Source organism: Phodopus roborovskii, unplaced genomic scaffold (genome assembly GCF_943737965.1).
Source record: "Phodopus roborovskii unplaced genomic scaffold, PHOROB, whole genome shotgun sequence".
Taxonomy (NCBI): Eukaryota; Metazoa; Chordata; class Mammalia; order Rodentia; family Cricetidae; genus Phodopus; species Phodopus roborovskii.
Genome location: NW_026126409.1, coordinates 29,759,279 through 29,771,823, shown reverse-complemented (window position 1 = coordinate 29,771,823; position 12,545 = coordinate 29,759,279). Strand labels below are relative to the sequence as shown.

Below are 12,545 nucleotides of genomic sequence, written 5' to 3'. Positions count from 1 at the left end.
ATCATGATTCCTAACAGTAGCAAAATTATAGTTATGAAGAAGCAATGGACTATTTTTATGGCTGGGGGTGATCACAACATGAGGATCTGTATTAAAGGGTTGCAGCATTAGGAATGTTGGGAACCACTTATGTAAAGACTAACCAAATAAGGGAAATGTCCTCCAAGACATAGATGCACTGTTACACATCCTTCTCTAGGCTAGGGAAGTCAGTCGTTCTTCTAAAAGAAAGACACTGCTAGGGACAGGCGCTAAGTAGGAGCAGATACTCCTTGGATTCCAGGAGTAAATTCAGGCCACAGTTCAATCTATACAAGAAGACCTACCATCATCAACTGTTGTCCACAGCATCATGTCTTGACCACATGCAAAGAGGTGAAGACCCGTAACTCCTTGGTGGTCCACTCTGTATCTTGAACCATCTAGTTGAATACTTTGTATAAGCCCCTGCCCTAGGAAGAGATGCTTCATTAATTTCATTTAGTCCCAACAGTTGTTCTATATCCTGGAACTTGTTATGTCTAGTCCCAGCTTCAGGATGACACTGTTTGCCATTCAGGCTCTGAATCAATTCTTCCTCATTCACCTCTCTGTAACAGTGATTCTTAGAGATTTGCATCTATACAGTGTATGGTGAGTGCAGACTACTTGTGTCACACCATATGTTTTAAGGTCAGCTCACAAAGTTAAGCTTCTTGTTTGAGACAGAGCGTCCTTGCTGTTTGCTACTGCACATACCGGGCTAGATGGCCCAGAAGCTCGCACCTTCAGTATTACCATAGGACAACTGGGATTACCAACATGTGCTATGGTGCCCAGCTTTATATGGGTTCTTGGGATCTTATCACAGGTCTTCATGCCTGCATGGTGGATGCTTTTCCCACTGAACCATCGCCCCATTATTATTCATGTTTTTAATTTCCCAGCCTTATCTTTTACAAAAGGACAAATGCATGACCCTATGGGCGATATTCAGCTACTTAGGGAAAGACTCTCCTGTTTCTACTGTGCTGGCAGATGTAAATAAAGACCGGAAAGTTCATTGAGGTTATAGCTGAAGATCATTGACCAGAACTTCATTGCCCAGGGCAGGGTCTGTCAGGCTCATATTTAGGGTACACATATTAATTACTTACCAGTATCAGCCCAGTACACTCGGGATCCTGAATCCGAAAAGGCCAGGCCCACAGGTACCTGGGATTTCAGCCATAGTGCCCTTCTCCTGCTGCCGTCCATAGAGGCACATTCAATGCTGGAGCCATGTCTCCCATCATCCTGTGATCCCAGGTCTGCCAAACACATGACTGCCATAGGTGGGTGGAGGACAACAGAGGTTGGGTGGTAAAGGTTTTCACTGAGCAAGACAATGGGGTACTGGCCTTTGGAGGAAGCAACATTGATGTGGGGATTCTCACTGTCAATCCAATATATGTTTCCACTCAGCCAGTCCAGAGCAAAGTCAACCACTGTCCCCTTCCCAGATATGATTCTCCGCCATGACAGTATCCCTGGTTCTTTCAGCCTTAGTAGCCTGATGTCACTGGTATTGAGCTCTGACAGATAAAGGGCCTTTTCCTGGACATGATAATCCACTGATGCCAGATGGTTGACACTGGTAAAGGGAAGTGTTCTGTGTTCCGGTACAGTTGTTTGTTGTGGTGTAGTCTTAAGATTTTTCAGATAGATCTATGGGGAGAAATTAGGTGGATGGCACTGGTTGAGTCTACTCAATTTTTCTTATCTTAATGTCACATTGGTACTAGGAGTCTTAAAATAATATTTTCAGACATTTTATCTCCTGAAAGCAGAAACCAGTTTATTTATGCCTTTCTTGGAGACTCTAACAATGAGAATTCCTGAAAGCAAGTTGGGGATAAAGGAGTTTATTTGATTTATGCTTTTATAACATGGTTCATCATCAAAAGAAGTCAAGACAGGAACTCAGAACAGTGCAGGATCCTGGGCAGAAGCTGATGCAGAGGTCATGGATGAGTGCTACTGTCTGGCCTGTTCAGCCTGCTTTGTTATAGAACCCAAGACCACCACCCCAGGGATGGCACTACCCACAATGGGCAGGGCCCTCCCCCATTGATCACCAATTGAGAAAATGCCCTACAGTTTGATCTTATACAGGCATTTTTCTCAATTGAGGTTCCTTCTTTTCAGATAACTCTAGCTTTTGTCAAGTTGACATAAAAATAGCCGGTATATCACATATTTTTGAAGATATAATCACTGTTAAAGGCCCTTCTCTTTAAATTTTAAATGATATTATTAATTAATATCCCACTGACACGGGAGCTGATCTTCAAACCCCAAATTTGTTTTGTTGTTTTACAATGCCCAAAGTTGACAGGTCCTCTAAGTGATGACTTTATTGTTTGTATTTTTAGTCTCTATTCATTTAAGACACTGTGGTAGCTTGAATGTAATTTGCTGCCATAATCTCATAGGAAGTGGCACTATTATTAGGAAGTGTGGATTTTGTTGGAGTGGGTGTGGCCTTGTTGGAGCAAACACGTCACTGTGGGGGTTGGCTTTGAGGTTTCCTATGCTCAGGATACCTCCCAGTGTCTTAGTCAACTTCCTGTTGCCTGCAAGGTATAGAACTTTCAGCTACTCCTAAAGCACCATGTCTGCCAACATGCTGTCATGTTCTCCACCATGATAATGGATTAAACCTCTGAAACTGTAAACAAGCCCCATTTAAGTGTTTTCCTTAATAAGAGTTGCTGTGGTCATGGTGTCTCTTCACGACAATAGAAACCCTAACTAAGACAAAAGTGATAAAAATGTGCTTCCTTCCCAGGGTAGAACACAGAGAGTTGCTTGGATCAGAGCTAATCTGAATTCTTACAACTCCTCAGGTGGTAACTGAACAGAGGCAAATGTTCTCTCCACCCTAACCTCACTGCATTCCAGTGTGCTAAATAAGTCTTAAAGCAGTGGTTCTCAACCTGTGCATCGTGATCCCTTTGGAAGTCAAATGACCCCTTCACAGGGGTTGCCTAAGGCTGTCAGAAAACACAGATATTTACAATATTATTTGTAACAGTAGGAAATTACAGCCATGAAGTAACAACAAAAATAATTTTATGGTTGGGGTCACTGCAACATGAGGAACTGTATTAAGGGGTCACAGTGTTATGCAGGTTGAAAGCCAATGTCTTAAAGGAATTAAAATGGGCATGACTTCACTTTCACATTTCAAGAAACCTCATGTTGGTCACCATAACCCTTTTATGATCAAAACATTCTACATTACAAGATACCCAGAGTATAGTGAATTCTAAATGTAAGTTTAGTTGTAAGAATTTTAAGAATTTTCCAAGGGAACACAAACCAAATGTAGGAATGTCAGGCAAGCTCAGAACAGTACCTGAGTGAGAACAGTGGGTAGTACCAGGAACACAAACTCTGACTCTTGGAGGGAGACACAGGTGATTCCATCATCTGCCAGCAGGAGGCCAAGTGGACAATGACAACTTCCTTTGGCTCGTGGGCTCAGAAGGCACAAGTGAGAACATCCCATGTCCAGACAAGGACTAGAAGACCTGGGCTGGAGGACTTCATGCATTATCTGAAGAAAAAAAGAACTGGATGCTGCTAAGTGCTAAATCCTCCAAAACAGAAAGCCAATCGATTCTCTTCCCCTCTCCTTTTCCCTTTCCCTTTTTCCTTACCTTCTAACTTTTCTTCTCACTTTCTTTATCTATGTGCAAAGGTTGAACATAGGGCCTCATGCTTGCTTAGCAAGTACCACTTTACCATGAAGCTACAGCCACAGGCCAGATAATGCTCTTAATCACTATGAGTTGATGCCACCTAACTTGGTGACTGGGTAGCTCATAGACATATCTTTTTTCCTGGAGGACCAGGGAGATAATTTAAGAGTACTCAACATACCTTGAATCCAAAGGGCTGTCCAGAATGCTTGATGAGGACAGCCCTGTCCTTGCCTGTCATCTTCGCCACACGCTGTATTGTTCTTGTCTTCAAGTCAGACCAGAAGATTTCATCTTCGAACACAGCGACTGAAAAGGGGCTCTTGATTTGTGTTAGCTGCATCATCTACAATGGTGAAGGTGAGCTTTCTAGGGTGAGTTTCACACAAAACACATGATATTTCAACAGAGCCCAATGTCAAGAGGACACTTACACTAATGTCACTACCATCTAGGCTGGCAGAGCCAATGCAGTGAAATTTCTCATCAGTCCAGAATATCTTCCAACTTAACTGGTCAAGGGCTATGCTAGTTGGCCGACCAAGGCCTTCATTGACAAGTGTCTTCCTGCTGCTACCGTCCATTCCAGCTTGTTCTATATGAGGTTCTTCTCCAATTTCTGACCAATACATCAATCTGTGTGAATAAAAGCCAGCTTTAAGGCAGTATATTGCCTTAGAGAAAATACTTATCAATTAATTTCTTAAAATATTGACTTATAAATATTACAAATGGATATAAAAAACAGTAGCTCGGAATTCAACATCATAGCAAAAATGAAAAATATTGACTTATGGCTCAATTAATCTATTCCTCAACTTTTAATTAGTTCAGTTTCTTAGATATAATTGTAAAATATTAGAAGGAAATTTTTCTGGAAACTTTATGGTGACTATTTAGTTGTTATTAATTACCACAAGAAGTTATGGAATACAATAATTCCTAGCCTGAAAAGGATCCAGGCTTTAAAAAATAGAAAATAAAAAATAAAAAGGGAAAAAACTAAAAGTAGATTTAAAAGTACACTAAAAATAGCTCTAAAAATTATCATGAGTGGATGTGTAGGTGAGCCCACATTGTTGACTGTGGATGTTAAATGCATCAGACACTACTATTAATGTCCTGGAGTCATGCTGAAAATTCCCGAGGAAGTGTGTTAAAAGGTAAGAAAGAAGAATGAAGACCCTAGATTACTACTGACCCTAGATCTCCTATATCTTTTCCTTATGTTTGTTACACATATAGTCATCCCAGTGACAGACTTGTCACTGGATGGATCAATGGAAAAAGTTCTTGTCTTGAAGCAAACCATATGATGGAAAGGGAGAACCATCTCATACAAGTCGCCTTCTGACTTCCACCTGTATGCCATAGCCCCAGAACACACACACACACACACACACACACACACACACACACACACACACACACACTTTTTGACAGTATAAAATTACTTGCCTTTTCAGAAATAAAGAATTGTAAGTTGAATCACTCAAGCTTAGCTAAAATCTAGATGATCATGCATTAACTATTCTTACTAATTCCCTTCTCTCCTTATCCACTATTTAAAAATCACAAATGTGTTCCAGGAGTCCATTTGTTTGCCTTAGAAACCATTGGTAGACTGTGACTTGAGCTGCACTTGGTACTTTTCCCAACATTTTGATTCATTTAATAGCCATGCATCAGGTAGACACAAATCAGCACTAGATCTAAAACCATACACATTTTCAAATCACTCATTCTAGATTGAGATTACACAAGCATCAAAGTAGAACTAGGCAGGGAAACCAGCTTAAGGTTCTTGACCAGGTATTTTGATACCTGACTCACCCATTTAGGGGATCCAAAGCCAAAGAATGGGGCTGAATTACATCATCCAGGACAACTGTGAACTCGGACTTTTCTCTCTCAACAGCAGTTAACTGAATTGCCAGAATCTGGCCAGCTCCCCTATCAGTCCAGTAGAGATTCCTTCCAATCCAGTCAACCACTATACAGTCTGGCTTTATCCCTAAAGAGACCATTCAACAGGTATGCTTACACTAAATTGTAACTTCAGGAGGCTTAAGCCAAGAGATCCTAGACTTGCATGCCTTAGTCATTCATTTTCTAAGTGACATATGCATACCCAACAGAGAAAACTATCAATATGTCCAAAATATTATTATAGAGGAAGATAATAATTAAAAGCAATGGTTGATGGCTTGCAGCCTGGTAGAACCCATGTCCACTGAGATGACAATGGTTGTGCCTTTCTATTTCTTACTAACCAGCAAGCCTTGGTTCCTTACTATTGAGGAGATGAATTCCAACCCATTAACTGCCCCCCTATTGTGTTGTTTATGCTCTGTCTATTTAATAAGAACTTTGCAGAGGTGCATACCTCTCACCACCATCCCATCCTTCTTCGTGGCCATACTTATCCACCTTATACTTTCTGAGCTGGGATCAGTCCAGAAGACTTTCTGATCCACTAAGTCATAGTCCACAGAGTGAATAGCCAGGTTCTTGTCTGCAGTTGCCAGGATATCTTCTTTTAAGCTTCTCAGTCCAGAAAGAAATAGGTTAAACTCAATTGCAACAAGCAGGATTGGCTCAGCACCTGCCAATAAGAAATGGCTTTCAATGTGACCATAAAGGAGTTTATACAGTGAAGATCAGCACAGACTAAAGAATAAAAGAATATAACCAGGTACCAAGGCCTTTGGCTTCTTGTTGCCAAGGCCAGGCTGCCAATTAGCCCAAATAGAAGGAGTGCTTCATAACACAATGGTTGCAATAATAACTATGACTTAATATATACATACAGTAATTATTAGCTTAAATTAAAAGCAACATCTCTTTTATTTTCCTGTTTAGTGGACAAAATAATGAATTTCATTGTGACTTGCATTATACACATCATTGTACCTTGCTCGTATCTATTCTCTCCATGCACTTCCATTCCCCAACTGTCCTTGTCTACTTTTTCTTCAAAGAGTTCCCATTCTTCTTTTATGTCACACAGCACATGCACAAACTCCACATATGAGAGAAAATGTGTGATATTTTACTTCTTCCCTCTCTTACTCTCTTATCCTACCCCTGTTAATCCTCTTTATCCCCACACATAGTCCCCTTATTCTTTTGTGTCATGCATCTATTCATATTGAAACCTAGATTCCACATAGAAGAGGAAAACTGAAATATTTATCTTCTTGAATTGGATTTATTTCACCGAACATACTCTTTAGTTCTATTCATTTTCCTGCCAGTGAATTAATTTAATTTTTCTTTATGACCAAATAAATTCCTTTGTGCATATACACCACATTTTCTTTAACCACACATTTGTTGACAGGCATTAGACTGGTTGCAAATGAAATACTGGGGCAGATGAAAATGAAAGAATTATTGGATAAGTTAGGTTGACCCACAATCACAGAGTTAGAGATTCAGCATCCATGATCCAGGGTATAGAAGACATTCCCAGCTCCAGGTTACCTGTTGCCTTACAAGTGTGGCTATCAGGGCCCAACAAGTAACCAGGGTGACAGGCACAGAAATATGAGCCCTCTGTATTAATACAGGTCTGACTGCAAGGTCGACCAATTGGCTGCTGGCACTCATTTACATCCTGACAGATTTGACCACTGCTTTCCAGCTCAAAGCCTGGGGCACAAGCACACATCTGAAAGAGATAAGAAGCCATCAACACAGTCTGAAGACAAAACAGCATTGACAAAAGAACTTTGATCTTCCTATGAAATTTGCGTGGTGATACATTCCATTTTGACAACTAAAGCATCTTTGCTTTAAACAGTCACTTCTCTTTGCCTCATCAACCTCACTGTACCCCTTACATCCTTGTAGCCATCATGGGACCAGAGTAACAATGGCTAGGTTCAGCCCAGGACACCAGAGCATCTACTGGATTCATGAGAAGAGAAGCACATGAAGCTAACTGAATTGGACATCTGCCAGTAGCGAGCTGCTGTTACCAAATACCAGAACACTCTCTTTTACTAGACTATGATACTTGAGCTCACTGCATGCAGCTGAGTAATACTGCCTTAACAGAGCCAGTTCTCCGCTTAAGAGCATGGCAGATTCCAAATACCCACAGGGAAGCGCCTTTCAAGTTGTTATTTCCTGACCTGCCCAGATGTTTGGATCTTAGCACCATGCAATATTTCTCCCACAGCTCAAGAAGAGACAGGAAGGGTCACAGGGACAACCTGCATGAGTGCACTGCTGTCTTTTCTCGACACAGACTGATAGAGAACAAACAGTAACTTCAGCAACTCACTGGCCCAGCTGGGGACTGGTAGCAGGAGTGATAACATCGCCCTGGGCTGCACGCTGATGAAGAACACTCTCCACCCTCATCCGAACCATCGGCACAGTCCTCTCGCCCATCACACACCATGCTGAAGCTGAGGCAGGCACCAGTAGCACACTGGAACTCAGAGTCCGGGCACTTCTGCGGAGCACCTGTTGGGGAGGGGATTGCCTTCCACTAGAGTTTTATAATCCAGCTCTAAATCTCACTCCCCTACATGGCTCCTCTATATTCTACCAAGATCCCGTCAATGAGAAGAGGGTGGACCTCAGGTTCTGCAGCATTTGCATGAAAGCCCTTGGCTTCTGCCTCAGTGAGGGTGGCCAGCACTCACATTCAGCCTCATCACTGCTGTCTCTGCAGTCACTCTGTCCATCGCAGTGCCAGAAATCAGGCACACACTGGTCTCCACTTCCACAAGCCCACTGCCTTGGGCCACATGGAAGCACCTTGGAGTCACAGTCCTGAGGAGACAGTGATAATCAGTATTTCCCTACCCCCAGCTAAGGAAGAGGGTTGCAGATTTAGACAATGCCCCAACCAAAGAGACTACTCCCAAGTCTCTTCTGTAAGGATGCCAGATGAAACATAAGTGCCCAAAGGGAACACAAATTATGAGAGTCTCTTTCAGTAGCTGTACATGCAGCCTATCCTTAAGAGTGGATGGTTTCCCCAGTGACACTCCCTTGGAGAAAACCAATTTTTCATTTTCAAGTGGTTGTTGATTGGAGATAGCTTCTGGGTTGGGGATAGGGGCAGGTGTTCATTTCTCCTTTCAGTTCTAGGAGCCATGCAGGCCCAGTGCATGCTGCCTAAGTCTCTGTGAATTCACATGTGCTTCTTTCCTGGTGTGTTTAGAAAGTCATGTTTCTCATCAAGGAGAAAAGTGACTGCCACAAGCCCTTTGTGTCTCATTTCATGCCTGGCATGTTCTTCTTGTCTGTGGTGTCCTCTGGACTCTAGAGAAGGAACTTGCCTTGCCTGGAGAGGACCAGAGTGAGGTTCAGCCTCATCTTCCAGCAGACCATGATCTTAGAGAAAGACTGGCATTTCCCCTTGAGGGACGCCAACAAGGCATTGGCACTGGTCTTGACACTCACACACCCGCCCAGACTGAGGAGGACAAGAACCTCCTCAGTTAAACTTCTGTTTGGGTTCTTGAGCTTAGAACTACCCTGGACAGTGTTCCCTCATGCAGATACAAGCAGCATCCAAACAGAACACAACTATAGGCACCTCTTCTCACAAGTAGTGGCCTGCCATGTTAGGTGAGGCAAGAAAATAAATTGTTCTATGAATAATCAGAAAAAATAAATAAATAAAGTGTGGGGGAATGACCAGAAGTAGAGGGATCCAGTCTAGAAATGATCCTAGAACTCTTTCTGCAACAATGATAATGCTCTGGTGAATTAAAATTGACAGTATTGTAGAGCAGTGGTGGCACTTACCTTCGGTCTCAGTACCAAGGGCAGAGGCAGGCAGGTTTTTGTGAGTTCGAGGCCAGCCTGGTCTACAGAGACAGTTCCAGGACAGCCATGGCTACATGGAAGAAGCCTGTCTCAGAAAACAACAAAAATAAAAATAAAATTGACAGCATCTTCAGCATCTCCTCTGACTTGGGAGGCACCATCTTTATACCTACCCAACCCCAGAGCCTTTAGACACATTCCCAGCTTCTGAGCACTAAGGTCATGTGCAGGCAGGTGGTTTCTGGGACAGTCCTTGAGCTCCAGTAAGCTTTATGCTGACAATTCAAAGGAGCTAAGGGACAAGTCTGTCCAGTCTCAGAGCTCAGCTTTGGATTGGCTATTCAGGCCATGGTGATCATGTTCTATTCTTTGCAGCCTTCCTACAAAACAAGTTCCTCTTAAAAGTTTGATTTTCTACAGTCTCCTGGTCACACCTGGTGCAGCTCTAGGTGACTAATCTGCTTCCATGTTTTCTTGAATTTCCCAACCATGAGCATGTGTCACTGTGATATTTGAGAGCTACAGTCAACAAGCTATACTGCACAGAGAATCAAAAATACTTCTGAATATTAAGTATTTACCATATACTTCTTGTCGCTGCTCCCTGAACAACACCTTGAGGGATCTATTTACTCAGCAGAAACATGGCATTAGTTGTTATAAGTAACCTAAGGGGGACTTAACGTGTGGGAGCATATGGGTCCATTATAAGCAAACACTATGCCACACCCTATGAAAGACTTTGCATCCACAGATTCTGGCATCCTGGGGGCAAGGTACCTCAGCATATTTCTGAAGGAGGGGTACACTACCTTCTCATCAGTTCCATCTTTGCAGTCTACATCCTGGTCACATATCCACTCTGCCAGCACACACTCTCCACTCTCCGGGCATTTCATCTCCCCTTCTGGGCACCATAGAGCAACAGGGCAGCCTTCCTCATCTGAGTGGTCCAGGCAGTCTCGGTTCCCATCACAACGCAGAGAAAAAGATATGCACTGGCCATTCTCACATTGAAATTCAGACGAGCTGCATTTTTCACGAACTGAGAAAGGTAGCACTGGATAAGAGTTCAGGCAACTCTGAAGAAACCCGTGACCAGGAAAACACTTTAGATACTCTCCCAAGTTCTGCTGTCACCCTGGCAACCAGCCCCATCAGGTAGGAAATCATCTTGAGGTAAGAACTACACTAAGAAGGACCTACCATTAATCTAATGCCCCAGTCCTGTCTTATCCTAGAAAATAAGGACTGAGGGACAGGGATGGACCTACAGACAGACTCTGGCATAAACAAAGTGAGGACCTCCGCTGCAAGCTTTATTCATTAATAATAAAAGAAATTATCTCACAACATCCAACATGTTCTCTAATTCATGTTGTTGGACTCAATGCCTAAAGACAGAAACTTCTTGGTTTAGTCCCAGAAAGGATGTAAATAGGTATTGGAGGTACATTCCATCAAGAGTGCAAGGTCCTTCAAGTATCTCATTTTTTTTCTGATGATTTCTTGACCCCAGGTGCAAGCGCAAGCACAGTCCTGAATACATGGTCCATTCCACAGCAAACCTCTGGGACCCCACCCAGCTCTTCCCACTCCAATTCTAGACCCCACCCACAAGAAGATGTAGGTCTCTGAATCACATCATTAGGAAGAGAAATAAAGACTCTGCAGCCCATAGAAATGAAAGGAGAGTTACAAGAACTACAAACGATATGGTCCAGCAAGTGAAAAGGCCAAATGTAAAGTATTCAGGGAAGCAGATCTTTAACTTGACAAAAAATAATTTTGGAAACTAGACCTGTTTTCCCCAATGGAAATTCAGAGCTCCAATGCTTTACTATCAAACCTCAGTAGTAAGTACAGTGTCGTGTGTGTGTGTGTGTGTGTGTGTGTGTGTGTGTGTGTGTGTGTGTGTGTGTTCCCAGCTGGGACAAAAAGGTAACGCCATAACTTTTGTATCAACTCTTACACTGTAATACAACATCCTTAGTGCTATACTTAAAACTATACTTTTCACATTTTCACACTCTGGTGATTTTACTATTCTAATAGCCTCAGAGCAATGAAAAGTGCTGTCATATGTTCCCAGCACAAGAATAAGCAGTGGCAGGCTTAATGGCACATGTGTTTGATACTGGGTTTGGAAGCAGAGGCAAAAGGATCTATGTGAGTGTAAGGCCATCCTGGTTTATGCAGCAAGTTCCAGACCAACCAGGGCTACACATTGAGAATCTATCTCAAAAAGAAACCATGCCCTCCGCACAACCCCCAACACATAAACCAAGATGAAGCAAATGATTATATTAGATGTGATTGTGACAGTATAAAGGAAATCTTCAAATAGGGTTACAAAAACAATCAGTAATATATTGGTTGGATGGTAAAGGTGCTGTGACGAGAGGTTTGAAGGAATCTACCCTTAGATTTTTTTTTCCAGTTGCAATGGTCCAATACCCATGGGATGGGAGATGCTTAGGTTATCACTCAGACCAATGTTATGGAACATAATTTCCCAAAAGAAGATGAATCAAATATAAGATAGTTGGAAGTGCTCTTGGGGGACAGACATCCTGGGGAGGGTACAGGCAATTCATTTAGTCCCAGGACTCCAGAGACAGAAGGAGTTGACATCTGTGAATTCCAAGTCACCCAGGGCTACATGGTGCAACTCAGCATGCCTCTTTACACACACACACACACACACACACACACACACATACACACACACACACACACACACACACGCACTTTGGAAAGCTCATGGAACTTACTGCATCCTTGTTCATCTCTTCTGTCCAAACAGTCTAGCTTCCCATCACATCGCCAACTCTTAGGGATACACCGGGTCTTGTTGTCACAACGCAGTGAACAATCTTCAGCAGGCCTCCAGCAGCCCAACTCATCAGAGCCATCGGTGCACTGCTGAGCCCCATCACAGTGGTATTTCTCCTCTATGCACCTGCTTCCATCCAGACACTGGAAGACTCCTAGCAAGGAAAAGTCCCACCCAACGCTCACATTGGT

At 42.7% G+C, this 12,545-nt stretch overlaps 1 protein-coding gene across 1 annotated transcript in view; it reads right to left on the bottom strand.

The window, feature by feature from the left end:
- Positions 1-12,545, bottom strand: part of LOC127220426 (low-density lipoprotein receptor-related protein 2) — a 47,529-nt gene that overhangs the window by 7,520 nt on the left and 27,464 nt on the right. The window contains exons 17-28 of the mRNA XM_051182274.1: positions 12,293-12,508; positions 10,331-10,563; positions 8,384-8,513; positions 8,017-8,201; positions 7,212-7,398; positions 6,112-6,330; positions 5,559-5,739; positions 4,160-4,361; positions 3,907-4,071; positions 3,380-3,580; positions 1,137-1,686; positions 327-452 (exon numbers count right to left, since the gene is read on the bottom strand). Coding sequence (XP_051038231.1) covers positions 327-452; positions 1,137-1,686; positions 3,380-3,580; positions 3,907-4,071; positions 4,160-4,361; positions 5,559-5,739; positions 6,112-6,330; positions 7,212-7,398; positions 8,017-8,201; positions 8,384-8,513; positions 10,331-10,563; positions 12,293-12,508 — 2,595 coding nt within the window. The remainder of the gene's footprint in view (positions 1-326; positions 453-1,136; positions 1,687-3,379; positions 3,581-3,906; positions 4,072-4,159; positions 4,362-5,558; positions 5,740-6,111; positions 6,331-7,211; positions 7,399-8,016; positions 8,202-8,383; positions 8,514-10,330; positions 10,564-12,292; positions 12,509-12,545) is intronic.